Source organism: Trichechus manatus, unplaced genomic scaffold, assembly GCF_000243295.1.
Source record: "Trichechus manatus latirostris isolate Lorelei unplaced genomic scaffold, TriManLat1.0 scaffold00115, whole genome shotgun sequence".
Lineage (NCBI taxonomy): Eukaryota > Metazoa > Chordata > Mammalia > Sirenia > Trichechidae > Trichechus > Trichechus manatus.
This window is the reverse complement of record NW_004444051.1, coordinates 1,392,665-1,409,400: the sequence shown is the minus strand read 5'-3', so window position 1 is coordinate 1,409,400 and position 16,736 is coordinate 1,392,665. Positions and strand designations below refer to the sequence as shown.

At 40.2% G+C, this 16,736-nt stretch overlaps 1 protein-coding gene across 5 annotated transcripts in view; it reads right to left on the bottom strand.

The window, feature by feature from the left end:
- RIPOR2 (RHO family interacting cell polarization regulator 2) overlaps positions 1-16,736 on the bottom strand; it is a 166,607-nt gene that overhangs the window by 76,724 nt on the left and 73,147 nt on the right. For 4 of the 5 annotated variants that reach the window (XM_004383980.3, XM_023738334.1, XM_023738335.1 and 1 more), the window contains exons 2-7: positions 12,629-12,755; positions 11,172-11,327; positions 10,385-10,463; positions 7,410-7,433; positions 6,246-6,299; positions 175-324 (exon numbers count right to left, since the gene is read on the bottom strand). In XM_004383980.3, the coding sequence (XP_004384037.2) occupies positions 175-324; positions 6,246-6,299; positions 7,410-7,433; positions 10,385-10,463; positions 11,172-11,327; positions 12,629-12,755 (590 nt within the window). The remainder of the gene's footprint in view (positions 1-174; positions 325-6,245; positions 6,300-7,409; positions 7,434-10,384; positions 10,464-11,171; positions 11,328-12,628; positions 12,756-16,736) is intronic. The other variant, XM_023738333.1, reaches the window with a different exon arrangement.

The following is a 16,736-nucleotide window of genomic DNA, read 5'->3' as shown; positions in this document are numbered from 1 at the left end:
CTGATAGTCATTAAACAAATTCCACTGATTACCTCCAAAAATACAAGCGAGGCAGACAGGAAAATTTTCTCTCTCTAAGGAATGGAATGAAGAACATTCGCCTTGTTCTTAGCAGTCACCAACAATTCTGACAAGGCTGGGCGGGGTTCAGCACCTGAATGGGTAAGCACATACCTCTGTGTACTCTTTGTAGCTCCGGTTGATCTCTGAGAGACTCTCCCGAGCAGCTTTGCTGGCAGGCGACGTTGCAAAGGCTTGCTTCATTTTGCTGGCACCATCTTGGAGGCGTCTTTGGATACAATAAGCCTCATAGAGTTCATCTACCTGTCAGAATCAAAACAGGAAACACAGGGGATATAAACATTTGTCACGCTTGAAGGACGTTACAGAAGTCATTGTTAAGTGCTTAAGGTACCTGATGTTTCTGACCTCAACAAGGAGAATCTTCTAGAAGTGTGTGACAACACTTTCTACATTAGCCATTTTCTATTTCTAAAAGGATTCGACTTTGATCCTTCTTTTCAAATTATAAAAAATAAAAATGAACTTAACATTGGTGGACTGTGTGAGACAAATATCGGGTAATGAAGACAAACCTATTGCTGTTGAGTCGAGGCTATAGGACAGAGTAGAACTGCCCCATAAGGTTTCCAAGGTGTGGCTGGTGGATTTGAACTGCCGACCTTTGGTTAGAAGCCATAGCCCTTAACCACTGCACTACCAGGAGCCTTCTATATATATGGAACAAACACTAAAGGAGTTTGTAGTTTCACACCAAGGTGAAAACTTTGTAATATACTAGGCGATTATCACTTTATTTTAAGAAGTATTGTCACAGGTGATATTCACACATCCACATTCAGCTTTTTTTTTTTTTAAGAACTTGGTGTTATTTATTAAAAGCAATTTTTGTTAAAATCTTGGCTCAATAATAAAGAGGGAAAACGAGGTTATTAAGTTATTTTTAAAGTTAGGGTGAAGCACAATTGTCAAAACTTATCAAACTGAACACTTAAGAAGTGTGATTTTTTTTTTTGTTGTTGCTAAATTACACCACAATTTAAAAAAATGAAAATGGTACAACCACTTTGGAAATCGATTTGGCGCTTCCTTAAAAAGCTAGAAATAGAAGTACCAAATGATCCAACAATCCCACTCCTGGGAATATATCCTAGAGAAATAAGAGCAATCACATGAATAGATATATGCACACCCATGTTCATTGCAGCACTGTTCACAATAGGAAAAAGATGGAAACAACCTAGGTGCCCATCAACGGACAAACGGATAAACAAATCATGGTACAGTCATGCAATGGAATACAACACAATGATAAAGAACAACAATGAAGCCATAAAACATCTAATAACACGGAGGAATCTGGAAGGCATTATGCTGAGTGAATTTAGTCAGTCGCAAAAGGACAAATATTTATATAAGACCACCATTAGTAGAACTCAAGGAAAGCTTTAAACACAGAAGAAAACATTCTTTGATGGTTACGAGGGTGGGGAGGGAGGGACAGTGGTATTCACTAACTAGATAGTAGACAAGAATTATCTAAGGTGAAAGGAAGGGCAGCACACACTATAGGGGAAGTCAGCACAACTGATCTAAACCAAAGCTGAAAAGTTTCCTGAATACAACCAAACATTTCGAGGAACAGAGTAGTAGGGGCAGAGGTATGGGAATCATGGTTTCGGGGGACATCTAGGTCAATTGGCATAACAAGGCTTATTAAGAAAAAGTACTGCATCCCCCTTTGTGTGTGGTGTCTGGGGTCTTAAAAGCTAGCCAGCGGCCATCTAAGACGCATCAATTGGTCCCAACCCACCTGCAGTAAAACAGAATGAAGAACACCATGGACACAAGGAAGGTACCAGCCCAGGAGGCAGAAAGGGCTACATAAACCAGAGACTTCATAAACTTGAGACCAAAAGAACTAGATGGTGCCCGGTTACCACCAATGACCGCCCTGACAGGGAACACAACAGAGAGTCCCTGATAGAGCATGAGAAAAGTGGGGTACAGAACTTAAATTCTAGTAAAAAGATCAGACTTGGTGGTTTGTTTGAGACTGGAGGGACCTGGGAAGAAATGGCCTCCAGGCTCTCTGTTAGCCCAGAACTGAAACCATTCCTGAGGCCAGCTCTTAAGACAAAGATTAGACCGGACTATTGGACATAAAATGATACTCGTGAAGAGTGTGCTTCTTAGCTTAAGTAGATACATAAAACTAAATGGGCAGCTCCTGTCCAGAGGCAAGATGGGAAGGCAGAGAGGGTCAGGAGCTGGTTGAATGGACACAGGGAATCTGGGGTGGAAAGGAGGAGTGTGCTGTCACAGTACAGGGAGAGCAACTAGGGTCACATAACAATGTATGTATAAATTTTTGTATGAGAGACTAACTTGAACTGTAAACTTTCACTTAAAGCACAACAATTAAAAAAAAATGAATTGAAGCAATGAAAATGAACTTTTTCCCTGCTATACCTCTACACTTATGCTTCAAAACAGTAATATAATCTCTGGAAATGATTATTGTTCATACTCATTATCATAAGCCTGATAACCACTTAATAATTCTAAGGCTGTGATTCTCAATCACCTGGGGGCAATTTTGCCCTCAGGGACTATTTGGCCATCTCTGCTGACATTTTTAGTTGTCACAGCTGGGGTGGTGCTACAGGCATCTACTGAGTAGAGGCTGGGGATGCTGCTAAACATCCTACAATGCTCAAGACAACCCCTTACAACAAGAACTATCCTAAAATATCAATCATGTTGACGTTGAGAAAACCTAAAGTTACTCCCGATGATGTTTATCTCTATAGTCTTATATTATCTTCAGTTATGAACACACTAAACTGACCGTATTCAATTACAGGGATTTTTAGGCAGATAACAAAGGAAGACCTCTCCAGGGATTAGCAGAAACAAACATAAACCTATCACTTCTGGACCACTTGAATTTTTATTTCAGTACAAACTTTGTTCCCTCAAAAAGGAGGCTTAAGCTGCAGATCCAGACAAAGATGGCAATGAATATACTAGATTTCAGAGTTTAAGATACTGCTTTTGTTCTGAAGGCAGTTTTGGCTGTTCACTAAAAAGCATTACTGCTACCTTCTATTGTTAGCTGCTGCCATATTGAGTTGGCCCCTGACTCACAGTGACCCCATGTGTTACAGAGTAGAACTGCTCCATAGGGTTATCTTGACTATAATCTTTATGGAAGCAGTTAGCCAGGTCTTTCTTCCACAGAGTCAGTGGGGGGGGGGGTTTGAACTGCCAATTTTTGGGTTAGCAGCCGAGTGCAAACTGCTTGTGCCACCCACGCTCCTACTCCCCTTAGAGTAGTATAATTTTCCATAATTGCTTTCTCTACATAGATGTCAGTAATACTTAGCCTAGATGGGAACATTAAGAGACTGAAAATTATTCTCATAGTTAAAGGATTCTTTGTTGCTATTTAGTTCATCAGTTCACTCAACTTTGCTGAGAGGAGTTCACGAGTTCTGAAAAGAATAGTCTTTAGTCTTCAGGGCCAATGGACTTGTTTCTGATTAAGAGGTAGGTTTAAGATTCACGGTGTGGCATATCTACTGATAAAATATTATTGACTGGTGTAGAGGGTGGTTCCCCTACGTTAAAACTAAACTAAAAATCACCTGGTGAGCTTGTTAAAATGCTGATGCCCAAACCTCTGCTGTGATGCTAAGTCAGTAGGTTGGGGCTGGGCCGGGAATCTGAAATTTTAAATAAGCATTGCAGATGGTTCTGATGTGGGAAGGCCTGCCAAACTTTTAGAAACACAGGCACCAATACCTCTTCCAATGCAGGCCAGGTTATTTCATCCATGTGATCTCTCAGGAAACTGCCCTTTTGACCCCTTCCTCACTACTGGGTACTCCAAAGTCTCTGAGATTTTAATCTTTCCAACAAGGAAACTGCTCACTAGACCATTGGTGGTGGTGGTGTTAGTTTCTGTTGATGAGGATGACCCCATGCACAACGGAATGAAACGCTGCCGGATCCTGGGTCATCTCTATGATTGGTTGTGGATCAGACCATTGTGATCCATAGGGTTTTCATTGGCTGATTTTTTGGAAGCAGACTGCCAGGCCTTTCTTCCTAGTCCATTCTAGTCTGGAAGCTCTACTGAAACCTGTTCAACATCATAACAACATGCAAGCCTCCACTGATAGATGGGTGGTGGCTGTGCATGAAGTGCATTGGTTGGAAATTGAACCCGAGTCTCCCATATGGAAGGTGAGAATTCTACCGTGATCCATCAATGCATTAGTATAACTGTAATGATTTAGTTTATTACTTTACACTTACAGAAAAGTTTATTCTTTGTTTTCATTCAAATATCAATCTATCCTAGCAAAATGGAGTTAAACTTCAGTGTAGACAAAGGGTATCTATGTACATCACCTGAGCAGAAACCAGTCCATTTGCAGACAAATATATGTCTTACCTGTAAATCAGCAGTGGCTCTCATCAAATAAACTGATTAACTGATTAACTCATTCAATAAATATTATTTATTAATTCCCCCAAAAAACCAAACCCCTTGCCATCCAGTCAATTCTGACTCACAGCGACCCCATAGGACAGACAGAACAGCCCCATAGAGTTTCCAAGGAGCGCCTGGTGGATTTGAACTGCTGACCTTTTGGTTAGCAGCCGTAGCTCTTAACGACTATGCACCAGGGTTTCCGTTATTTACTAGCTATCCTATATAAGATGCTGCAAACAGTACCACTGACCTTTAAAAACCATCAGGATTGTTGTACCCAACATGGATCGATACAAGATTAATAAATACACCCAACCTAATACTGATTTTGTTTTCTTTCCCTGTTTTTCAAACTTAGCAGAATAATTTGTCGGGGCTTGCCTGCCGCACAATACCTTCTAATGGATTTCATTGTTTTATGTATTGAGTTGATCTGAAATAGGAGCAATATCAGATTTGCCTAAGTCATCAATATCTTTCAAAGTGGAAAATTACAAAGGTAGTAACATACACATAGGTATACACACGTAAAGGCATGGCTGAGTGGCGCAAATGGTTACCTACCTGACTACTATAGCTGAAACGTTGGTAGTTCAAACCCACCCAGAGGCAGCTTGGAAGACAAACCTGGTGATCTGCTTCTAAAGGTGACAGCCTTGAAAAACCTACGGAGCAGTTCTACTCTGTACACATGGGATCGCCATGAGTCAGAATCGACTCGACGGCAACTAACGACAATACACACATATAAATCATCCTGGAATTTAAAGCAGAAAGGATTCTGAGGATTATCTAGATCAAGTACATGCCCCTTCCCACTCTCATTTCACAGAGTGGAACGCCAAGGTCCACATAGATTATATGGCCCACTGAGTATGTGGCAGAGCTGAGGCTAGAACCTAAGGCTTCTGACTCCTTGCAGAAACATTTGTAAAACCACCCAGTCTCCCACTTGGAAGAGAGGTAGATGAGTGTGGACGGGAACAATGTGAAGTGAACAGGAATGGCTAATGGTGTGATTTAGCTGTCCCCAAAGGGAGATCTTGTTTAGGTTGCACCAATAACTCTTGAGTGTCCAAAACAAGGGGGTGATAGTTCCACTCCATACAAGGCTAGTTGGACTAACCGTGAACTATTTATAAGGTTGAGAACTAGATGTCAGAGACCCTACAAATCAGTGCCCATCTAGGGGAGCAATTTGGGTGGAAAGGTACCTGCCAACTATGCCATATGAAGAAGAGCAGAAGGAACCAAGAATTTTAGAAAGATTTAGGGAGGCACATGAGAGCTGACTTTCAATACTTCAAAGGCCTTCATGAGGAAGTGTATGTGGTACCAAGTTGTACGCAGGACCAGAGTGTAAAGTTGCCATGTAAGACATTTTTTGTAGGGGCAGCTTGACTCAATCTCTTACCTCTAACCATACTACACTGAGGCTGTAAGCCCTCTGCCAAAAAAGTGCAAGCTACAGAGAAAGCACTTAATGAACGTTTGCTGAACTGAAGTACAGTCAAAACTGCTCCAGGTTATCAGGCTTTTCGTTCTCATTATTCCTCTATCTCTTTTGCCTGTGGGAGGCCTTAATATGCTTATCTGCTTAGGAGTCAATTAAATAAGAAATTCTCCATGGACTAGATGCTCAGCTCAGGGCAAAGGTGCATTGATCAGTAACTGAGAACTAAAAAACAGAGGCAAAGAAATACAATAGGATGTCACTTACCTTACTAATGTGAAACTCCAAGCGTCTCATGTACCTTTCGATTGTTTTAATTTGCTGGAATTAAAAGAAGATGTTTGAAAAAGTATAGCCATTTGCAGTTTAATTATTCTAGGCTTGTGAGGATATTGCCTTAATTCTCTCATACCCAAAAGTACCAGAAAATGTTAAATATTTCCCCCTTCTCCTTATCTTTGCTGCTATTTTAGAGATTACCTAAGGTCAACTTGGAAAGTATTTTTTAAAATACTGAGTAAATATTCTGAGAGATGAACTTGAGTGAATTACTGGAATCCTTGTCTTTAACACCAAGGAGGCTAACCAAGTAGATTTCTGGCAGGACAGTATTATAATGGAGTAACGTAAGATGCTTCATAATAGCATATTTAATCAGTTCTAAGATGGACACCCCCCTTCTCATTTTTGTGTCTCTGAAATTAAGGTGCATTTTACAATTGCTACTGGCCAGGAGGCAGCTGTCTGTGCACGTTCAAAGATAATCATAGTTTTTTGTGTATCATCTCTTCATTTGCGTTACATGTATTGCTTGTATTACATGTATTAAATTTAAATGCCCATTAAAATGTCATCAGAAAGATTATACAATGATTCAGCAATAAAATAAAAAACTTATTGTGTACACAGAGAGGCATGGAAACAGAGCAGCATCATATATAATAATAATTTAAAAGGCTGCACATCTAAATAGGCCTGAAAGAGAATGTCAATAAGTACAAACTACAAATTTTAAGTGAAAAAGAAAGAATTGTGTCAGAATTGGGTGGAATCATTTTTTTTTTTTTTCTTCCTAGTAGCATGTAAAGTAATGGTGCATTTTCCAGTCAAAGATGTCATAGATTTGATGGGGTACGGTTGCTACTACTTAGAAAAAACACAGGGAAGGGTTTCTAAACTTATCAAAAGACTAACAAACCCTACAACCAGGTGGCATTTTTATGGAAGTGACCTTAAGCACTTTATTGGATCTGTAGATGATAGTACATATTCATCATTCTCGTTAGACAAACGCGTGGATTTTTTCCAGGATTAGAAAAATCACTAGTTCTCTAAAATCTTACTGTCCCTAAAAGCATCTCTCCCGGACTTCTACTCAAGGATACAAGGTTTAATTTTTCAGCAGGATCCCAACACAGAATGAAAACTTACCTTGTCTAGGTCATACAGCACACCCTAAAATAAAGAAAGGAATATCTGGATTAAAAAATATCTTCCCCAAATCATTACTGATATTACTAGAGGGATTTATTTTGTCTGCATTTCTGCATTATCTGTGAGATAATGATTATACTAAAATGCAAAGTCTGGCGGGATTCTTCAACATCTGCTTTAAAAGAGTAAAATTCTGGCTTATTTAAAAAATATATTAAAAATTTTTTTAAGATAAACCATTTAAATTGACTATTCTCCAGCAAGAATTTGTAGCATGAGAGATAATTTTCATGTCATGATAAACAGCTTAAGAAGTACTCATATTGGCAACACCAAACAACAAATAATGCTTTCCTTAGGGTGCTATTTATTTTAGAAAAACATAGGAAAATAGGTGCACAGATAAGCTCACTAGGCAGATGTTTTGCCTCTCAACATGTAACTTGTCAACAGAAAGTAATTATCAGGTGCCACATGACACCTTGTGTGGAATGCCTTCTGAGAATCCCTCGAACACATTCTAAGATCTTATGGTGGAGGTTTTTAAAAGTCATATTCCTGGGGGTTGCAACCAATGTCACAAAACAATTTGTGTATAAAATTTTTGAATCAAAAGCTAATTTGTGCTGTAAACTTCCACTTAAAACAATTAAATTAAAAAAAAAAAAAAGTAATGTCCTTTTTGGTGAACTTTACTTTTTTTGGAGGGGGGGAGTGTATTTCCTCCAAGACGTTTTATTGAATATGTTTCTGGGTCATGGGTGAGTTCAAGTCCAGACAAATGCTTTCTTAGTACTTACACATTGCTTTTTGAGGGCAACTCTGATTACATTAAAGGAGATGTTCCTTGTTTACCATCATTGTGAAGTATCTCCCAACTCCTAAGCCAGGATTAATAACTTTCTTTTTTGTCATCCCGAAGTGAGTGGTTTACTTCTGTTTTCACTTTTCCCACAGTTGGACTTGTGTTGATATTTCCTTGTGCACATGTCTATTTCCACTGGTCTGAGAAAGGCACTGTGCCTTACTTACATTTATATCCACTAGTGCCCAATGCCTTTTTTTTTAATAATTTATTTTATATGTTTGTTGTTGTTACTGAGAATATATACACAGCAGAACATATGGCTTATCTTAAATACCAGTAAAAATATTTTCAAAAGCCAGTATTTATTTATATTCCATGTTTTCAGAGTCCCTGCCAGTTCTCTCTGCCCACTGGGGCCTTAAATTTTTCACTGGCTTTGAACTCTCTTCTCTTACATTCTAAAGAACATATAATCTTCATTTTTCAAATGTTTTAAAAATAAATGGTGTTACTATAAAATGTAGCAGTGATACATGTGTTAAAAATACCTTGCCTGCCTGTTTAAACACGTAAAATCGGTATTTAGCAAGGAGTTCTTGAGGATGGTAATATACTTTTCACAAACTGTTTTTACACCAAGTTCATTTTCTGTGCACTCATGGTAGTCGGTGTGTGGGTAGAGAAACTGCTCACACTGAAAGCTGAGGAGACCAAGGGGACACTCTCAAGCAGCACTATAACTACTTCCTCTATTGGGAGAAATTTTAGGGAACACTGGAGTCCCTGGGTGGTACAAAGAGTTAATGGTTCAGCTGCTAACCAAAAGGTTGGTGGTTCAAACCCACCAGCTGCTCCGTGGGAGAAAGATGTGGCAGTCCTCTTCCATAAAGGTTACAGCCTTGGAAACCCTATGGGGCAGTTCTACTCTGTCCTACAGGGTCACTATGAGTCGGAATTGACTCTACAGCAATAGGTTTGTTTTTTTATGGGTTTGAAGACCCTGGGTGGTGTGAAGACTTAAGTGCTCAGCTGCTAACTGAAAGATTGGAAGTTTGTGTCCACCCAGAGGTGCCTTGGAAGAAAGGCCTGGTGAACTAGTTCTGAAAAATCAGCCATTGAAAACCCTATGGAGCTCAGTTCTACTCTGCACACCTGGGGTAACCATGAGTTGGAGTTGACTTGACAGCAACTAGTTTGGTTTTGATTTTTATGGAAGACTAGGGCCCAGTTCCAAGGAGGAACACTTGCTGCCATTGAGGATGGTCACAGGCATTCCAAAGCTCTGAAAGCCATCCCATAAAGAATGTCACAAAGATTGGGGGCAATGGCAATATCATTAGAATATGAAGTCTTTTAACCTCATTCCTTTAAAAACGACAATATACATTTTAGTGCTCTCCTAAAAAAGAAAATAATATACCTAAATAAGATACCTAAAAAAGAAAATACATATACCTCCTAGGTATATGTAGACTGTTCTTGGGCTTTCTAATGCCTTTAAACATTAAGGTGCAATATCATTTAGAAATGAACAAAGTCATTTAAAATAGTGTATACATTAGAAACACCTTTTAAGTCAGGCAAGTCTTCACAAATTCATTAGAATAGAGGGACTTTGCAGACATCTTAAGCAATACAATGTGTAACTGATCTGGCCAGGAACTTTTCCAGCTTCACATATTGGTTACCCCAAGTCTCCTTTCCCTCCCTGGCTTCACTGACTTATCACATTTTTAAAAAATTGGAAATAAAACAAAACTTCTGGCTTTCAAATTCTGTACTATTAATATGCTATGAGAACACCAACTTTTCATTTTCTAGTAAATGAAAGGGGCACAGGGAGTGTGGTAAAAACGGTTTGCACTTGGTTACCAACATGAAGGTTGGTGGTTTGGATCTACCCAGCAAAGCCGTGGAAGAAAAGCCTGGCAATCTGTCTCCATAAAGATTACAGTCAAGAAAACCCTATTGAGCAGTTCTACTCTGTAATGCATGGGGTCGCCATGAGTCAGAATTGACCCAATGGCAATGGTTTTTTTTTTTTTTTTAGGGAGTTTAAATTTTTTTTTTCCTTTAAATGTTCCTCCCCGTCCCCATCAAGTAGAAGATACTTAGCTGAAAAAACAACACCACTTTAACATCCTAATGACGGGATGGTACCTACCAGGCGAGAGTTTCTTCTCATATCTTTTAACTGAGCTGTCAGCTTGTCCAGCTCCGTCTGGTGAACCTCCAGATATTCACTATAAAGATAAGACGAGACATAAGCGTGAACTCTGTGACCATCAAGTGGAGTCTGGTGCTGACTGCTGACCTTTTCCTTCTGCAAAAGGGTGAAGAATCTGAGCCTTGCTCTGTAGAGGGCAGGTGGGGTAGGGGGCTCTGTACTTTCTCAACTTCTCAACATTTTGAAAGCTCTAGCAGTTGCATCTGATACCATCCAAATGATCAAAAAGGAGAACTCCTGTAAGCCTAAATGTCCAGAAAAGAAAAATCATTGGGGAGAGAAGGAGCAAGACATCTCTGGAATTAGTCTGGGCTCACAGGATTTTATCTAGTTAAATACAACACTGACTGTAGATGTCTCACTACACTAGGGGAGTTTTATTCTGGACAAACAATCCCAGTAATATATTCCAGAAGGTTTGAGAACCCTTCTTCAGCATCTCTAGATATGCCTGCCCACAACTGTTTAAGTGAAATGCAATACTGTACAAAGATAAACATAAACACGTTCATTTTTAAAGTCTCCTTCAATGTTATGGATATAATGTGGAAGCCCCACATATTTCAAATTGTTGAAACCCATTCAAGGCTTCCCTGATCTTGGTGCAAGAATAAAACACCTACTACAGAGGCATTTTAAATTATTTCATATAACTAGCTTTTTTCTGACCCCCGCTGGGTATTTTAGAAAGGAAAAACCCCATGAGTGGGTCGAATGTTCTTACTCAAGTCCATTTTTCAAGGCCCTGTAAACCTCTTCCACTCTTTTAGGTTGAGGCTCTTTGGGAGGGCTGTTGTTTTTGTGTCCTAAATTGTGCATTTTCTTGAGTTTGGCCTGAGGCTTCTTGACAGCAGAGGTATTTTCAATGAATGAGTTACACCTATGGAAAGAAAAGACGAAATTGTCAGTCGAGGGTACAAAAAGGATTAGGCCAAACAAATGCTTTTTGAATCATCTTGTGTTCCTATTAGTGTCCTTTAGGGAAAATAACGTTTCCTTGTATATTAACAGAACTGAGCTATCCTACATTCAGTTTCTTGGGTTTAGAGTTGTTAACTGCAGAAATCTGGAAGCGTTGCTGGGTAGCACTGTCCAAAATCAAGCCTGGCTTCAGGTAATGTGCACTCTGAGTGAAAATGCATCACCTACTAGAAACTTGTGGGGCAGCCAAGGACAAAACACTTCCAGGTAGAAATAATGAACAGGTAGTAGGAAATAGGGGGTCCCTGGGTGGTGAAATTGGTTAACGCACTTGGCTGCTAACCAAGAGGTGGCAGTTCGAGTCCACCCAGAAGCACCTCGGAAGAAAGTCCTGGCGATTTACTTCCAAAAAGTCAGCCACAGAAAACCCTGTGGAGCACATTTGTACTCTGATGAATGTGGGGTCACCATGAGTCAGAACCCACTCGATGGCAACTAGTAACTGATAATGTTAACCTGAAGCACGGTAAGAACTAAAAAAATGCTTGTTCAAAGAATGAATAAATGTGCTAAATGACTAAAGGAAGGTGTAGTTAGATGAGAGGAGATGCCAGGGAAACTAGAAGACTAACTTTCTCAACCTTGCGTCTGAATGCCATCTACTTCCTGGGTTCGGTCTGCAGAGGCTGAATCTTTATCTACTGCATAACTTCATACCAAACATAGTTCCCAAAATCTGAATGCAATGGAGAACATGCTTCATCCCAAGGTAGCTTCAGGGGAGTGACAGGGGAAGGTATACACATGTATCGCTAGTTTTTCCTAAATCCTCAGCTATTCTTTGCAGGAGGAAGCCTAAATAATAGAAAAGAAACTGTTGTTGTTGGGTGCTGTCGAGTCGATTCTGACTCATAGTGACCCCATGTGACACTGGAACTGCCTTGTAGGGTTTTCTTGGCTGTAATCTTTATGGGAGCAGATCGCCAGGTCTTTCTCCTGCAGAGCTACTGGGTGGGTTTGAACTGCCAACCTTTTGGTTAGCAGCCAAGTACTTAACTGTTGTGCCACCAGGGCTCCTTAGAAAAGAAGTTATAGCATGTAATTTTGGTACATTACAATTTTTTCCATGAAAAAGACATTAAAATACTCTTTTGCTTGTCTACACACACACGTGTGTTTTGAGTTTACATGCACGTCTTCACAACATCAAAGCTTGCTGCCTTCTCACACTGCATCCCAGGAGAATGGCATCCTACTTACCTGGATCGCCTCTCCTGAAGGCCACTGAAACCCGCGAAGGACTGACTTCTAATGATCCCATTAGGCCCCCCAGGTGAGAAGGACTGGGATCCTACCAACATGATTTCTGGGAGTCTGGCTGGTAGTCCTGTAAGACAGTGGGAAGATTACAGTGAGTTAAAGGCGTGTTCTGACAGAAAACACACAAAGCTTGTTAACAATGATAGAAGTGAGTCATGAGGCCATTAGATACACGTACACATCTTTCCTATGACATGTTCCTTCCAAGCCAAGGGGCTCAGCTCCCAGGTGAATTAAAATACTCATCTTCTAAGACACAAATAAATATAAACTACACAAAACTAGCAATCACTTCAGGTTTCCTTCTTCTTTTTTTTTTTTAAACAATGTCCAGCCATACCTTCAGAAACATAAAAAAAAAAAAAAAAACCCAAACTTTGGAATGTTTACCTCCAGGCAACAAAACCTTCCAAAACAAAAACAAACAGGCCAAAGGTTTTAGATATGTCCTGCATCCCATTCAAAACACAGTCAGGTCTTAGGGTAGAATTCTATGCATAGAAGTCATAAGGCTAGAAACACTAGGTTTCTTTAGAGATGAGCTTATTTCAACTTGTCCTTGCTTTTTTCTATCCTTAAGTATATTTTGAAAGACAAGATTGTGCCACTTACTGTGGCCGTGCAAAATAAGAAGTGATAACCTAGGTTATGATAACAACACCAGAGAGGAGGGAAGAAAAGGTAAGAGGAAATTACCGCAGAAAGCAGACCACCCCTACTTCAGTTACTCGCTTGTCTTTTGTGAAGACTCACCACAACTGACCGAAACACATTGTCCAAACACAGCTTCTGCTGGATCAAAGCCCAAGGTGAGTTCCCCCAAATGTCTGCCCTAGATCTGTTAGGTAATTCTATTCCCTTTGGATTGGTCGACGGCACATACCATTGTTTTAGCAAGTAACCTCAGTCCAAAGAAGGGGCTGGGTTAGCAAAAGAAAGGAGAGGCAGCTATTGCCCAGGTTGAAGATTTCCAGCGTGGGCAGACACAGAATTGGTGTGTTTGGATAACGTCAACAATTGCCCTTTCAAGACCCAACAAGAAAGAAAGAAAAGCCAGAAGAAAAACAAAAACAAAACCCAAACAAAACAACAGCAGCAGAAGTCTCTCATAGTCCATTCAGGTTTAATGGAAAGGTCAACTTCCCTAGGCCCAACTCAAAGCTCTCTGGAGCAGTCAGCAAATGAAAGAGGTTTGAAAAAGTTGCTTCCCTAGAGAGAGAAGGACAAATGGTCCCCTCCCCCACACTGCAGTTTTTTAAATCCCCTCCCTCCCTGGGAGAAAGAAGCTCTGGGGTTTGTACGCATTCTTGTAGGGTGCTGACTCAGGGTGCAACAGGCCCTCATATTAAGCTTGCTCTTTGATCTGGATGGGACACAAATCCCATTCCAGCTGGGGATGGGAAGGTTAAGTTTTGAAACATTCTTCAGAATTTTTAAAAGCAATTAAGTGGAAGCATGTACGTACAGTAAAAGCAATATCTAATGCAAGGATGGCTACACAAAATACAGGTGCTACACAAAATAAGGCTCTCTCTGATTACTCCTCCCAGGGCTCAAAAATCACCACAATTCACTTAAATCTTTGATGAGGTTCTACGTGCCTTTTGCTGGTTACTAAGGGGTTTGCCCACATGTCATTAGTATACCTTTCTTAGGCTCATAAAGCATGCCTGTGCTATCTATGTATTACATGCAAATTTGTAATGAATGTCAAGAAAGCCCTGTAGTTTATGTTCTTTCTGTACTCAATAGTTTTATAATCAAAAACCCACTTTAAAGTTTCAATTTAGCAAATTTTATTACTATTATATCTCATTTTGAAAATTCTTGTTCAGTAAGTTTATTGCATCATGGACAGAAAACCCAAACCCAAACCCATTGCCATCGAGTTGACTCCAATTCATAGCAACCCTATAGGACAGAGTAGAACTCCCCCATAGGGTTTCCAAGGCTGTAAATCTTTATGGAAGCAGATTGCCACATCTTTCTCCCTTGAAGCTGCCAGTGGCTTTGAATGCTGACCTTTCTGTTAGCAGGCGAGCTCTTAACCACTTAAATACTTAATTTGAAATATCTTAACTATATAATTGTTTTGTGCCTCCTAGATATTATCTTTTTTAAACCAAAAAGATTGATTCTCTTAATCAATCTGGAGGAGCCCTGGTGGTGCAGTGGTTAAAGCGCTCAGCCTCTAGCCGAAAGGTCAGCAGTTGGAACGCATCAGCTGCTCCAGGAGAAAGCTGTGGCAGTCTGCTTCTGTAAAGATTACAGGCTTGGAAAGCCTATGGGCAGTTCTACCCTGTCCTATAGGGTCGCTGTGAGTTGGAATTGACTCGACAGCAGTGGGGGGCTTTAATTAATTTGGGACAGTAGTTCCCAAACATTACTGCACATTGAAAATGCCTGGGAGTCTTCAAAAATTTCTGATATCTGGCTCCTCCCCACAGGCAGTCTGAAGTAATTGGTATGGGGTATGACCTGGGATTTTTAAAAGATCCCCAGGTGATTCTGATGCTCAGCAAAGTTTGGGTACCTCCACCCTAGGAGTTTGACTATGCAATCAATCACATTAGTGATAAACTCTAAACCAAACCCACTGCCATGGAGTCGATTCCAACTCACAGCGACCTCCTAGGACAGAGTAAAAATGCCCCATAAGGTTTCCAAGGCTGTAACTCTTTATAAAAGCAGATAGCCACATCTTTCTCCTGAGGAGTGGCTGGTGGGTTTGTACTGCCAACCTTTCGGTTAGCAGCCGAGGGCTTAACCACTGCGCCACAAGGGCTCCTCACATTAGTGATAGGTAAAGGAAAAGATGATGCTGTGTTGGTTGAAAATTTAAAACTTCCATTAAAATAACCTGTTACAGTACACCAATGTTCACTGCAGCACTTTTTCATAATAGCCAAAAGGTGAAAACTGAAATGTCCATCAACAGAGGATTGGATAAACTAAATGTGGTACATACATACAATGGTATATTATGCAGCCATAAAGAGAAAGGAAGTTCTGATGCATGCCACAACATGGATGAACCCTGAAAACATTATGCTGAGCAAAATAAACTAAACCAAACCCATTGCTGTCGAGTCAGTTCCAACTCATAGCAACCCTATAGGTCAGAGTAGAACAGCCCCGGGTTTCTGAGGCTGTAACCTTTACAGAAGCAGATTGCCACATCTTTCTCCCGCAGAGTGGCTGGTGGGCTCAAACCACCAAGCTTTTGGTTAGCAGCTGAGTGTTTTAACCACTGCACCACTAGGGCTCCTTATTGAGCAAGTAAGCTAGCTGCAAAAGGACAAATAACTGTGTACTCTCACTTACATGAAATAAGGAAATACATAGAAACCAAAGATTATTAGTGGTTACCAGGGGTGAGAGGGAAGGGGAAAAAGGGAGTTTTCGTTTAGGGGGCACTGAATGTATGTTAATGGTGATGCGATAATTTGGAAAAGGAAAGGAAGAGTAGCGGCTATACTGCTTGAGGAGTCTAACGGATACCACTGAGTTACATATGTAGAAGTGGTTGAATTGGTATGTTTTGTTGTGTATATTTTCACCACAATAACAATAAAAATAACCTATTACAATTTGGAGCCCTGGTGATGCAAGGGTTAAGCGCTTGGCTGCTAATCAATCTGCAGTTCTTACCCACCAGCCACCAGTCACTCGGCAGGAGAAAGATGTGGCAGTCTGCTTCAGTAAAGATTACAGCCTTGGAAACCCTATGGGGGCAGTTCTACTCTGCCCGTGGGTAGCTATGAGTTGGAATCGATTTGACGGTTTTTTTTTTGTTTTTTTTTTTAATTACTATTTACTAAATTCAACTTTTTACAAATATGTGACTCAGTCTTGAATAAGCCTCTCTTTGCAAAATTTAAGTGCCTCGCTTAATGAACCACAGTTTAGAGAGTAAAACATATGAACCATATTGTGAAATCCTTTTCATTCTCCCTTTTTTTCCCCAACAGGCAAGAACATTTGGCCTGGATTTTAGAAGAGCAGACTGTAAAATGCTTTAGGAGGGGGCAAAGCCTTTTGCTGAATT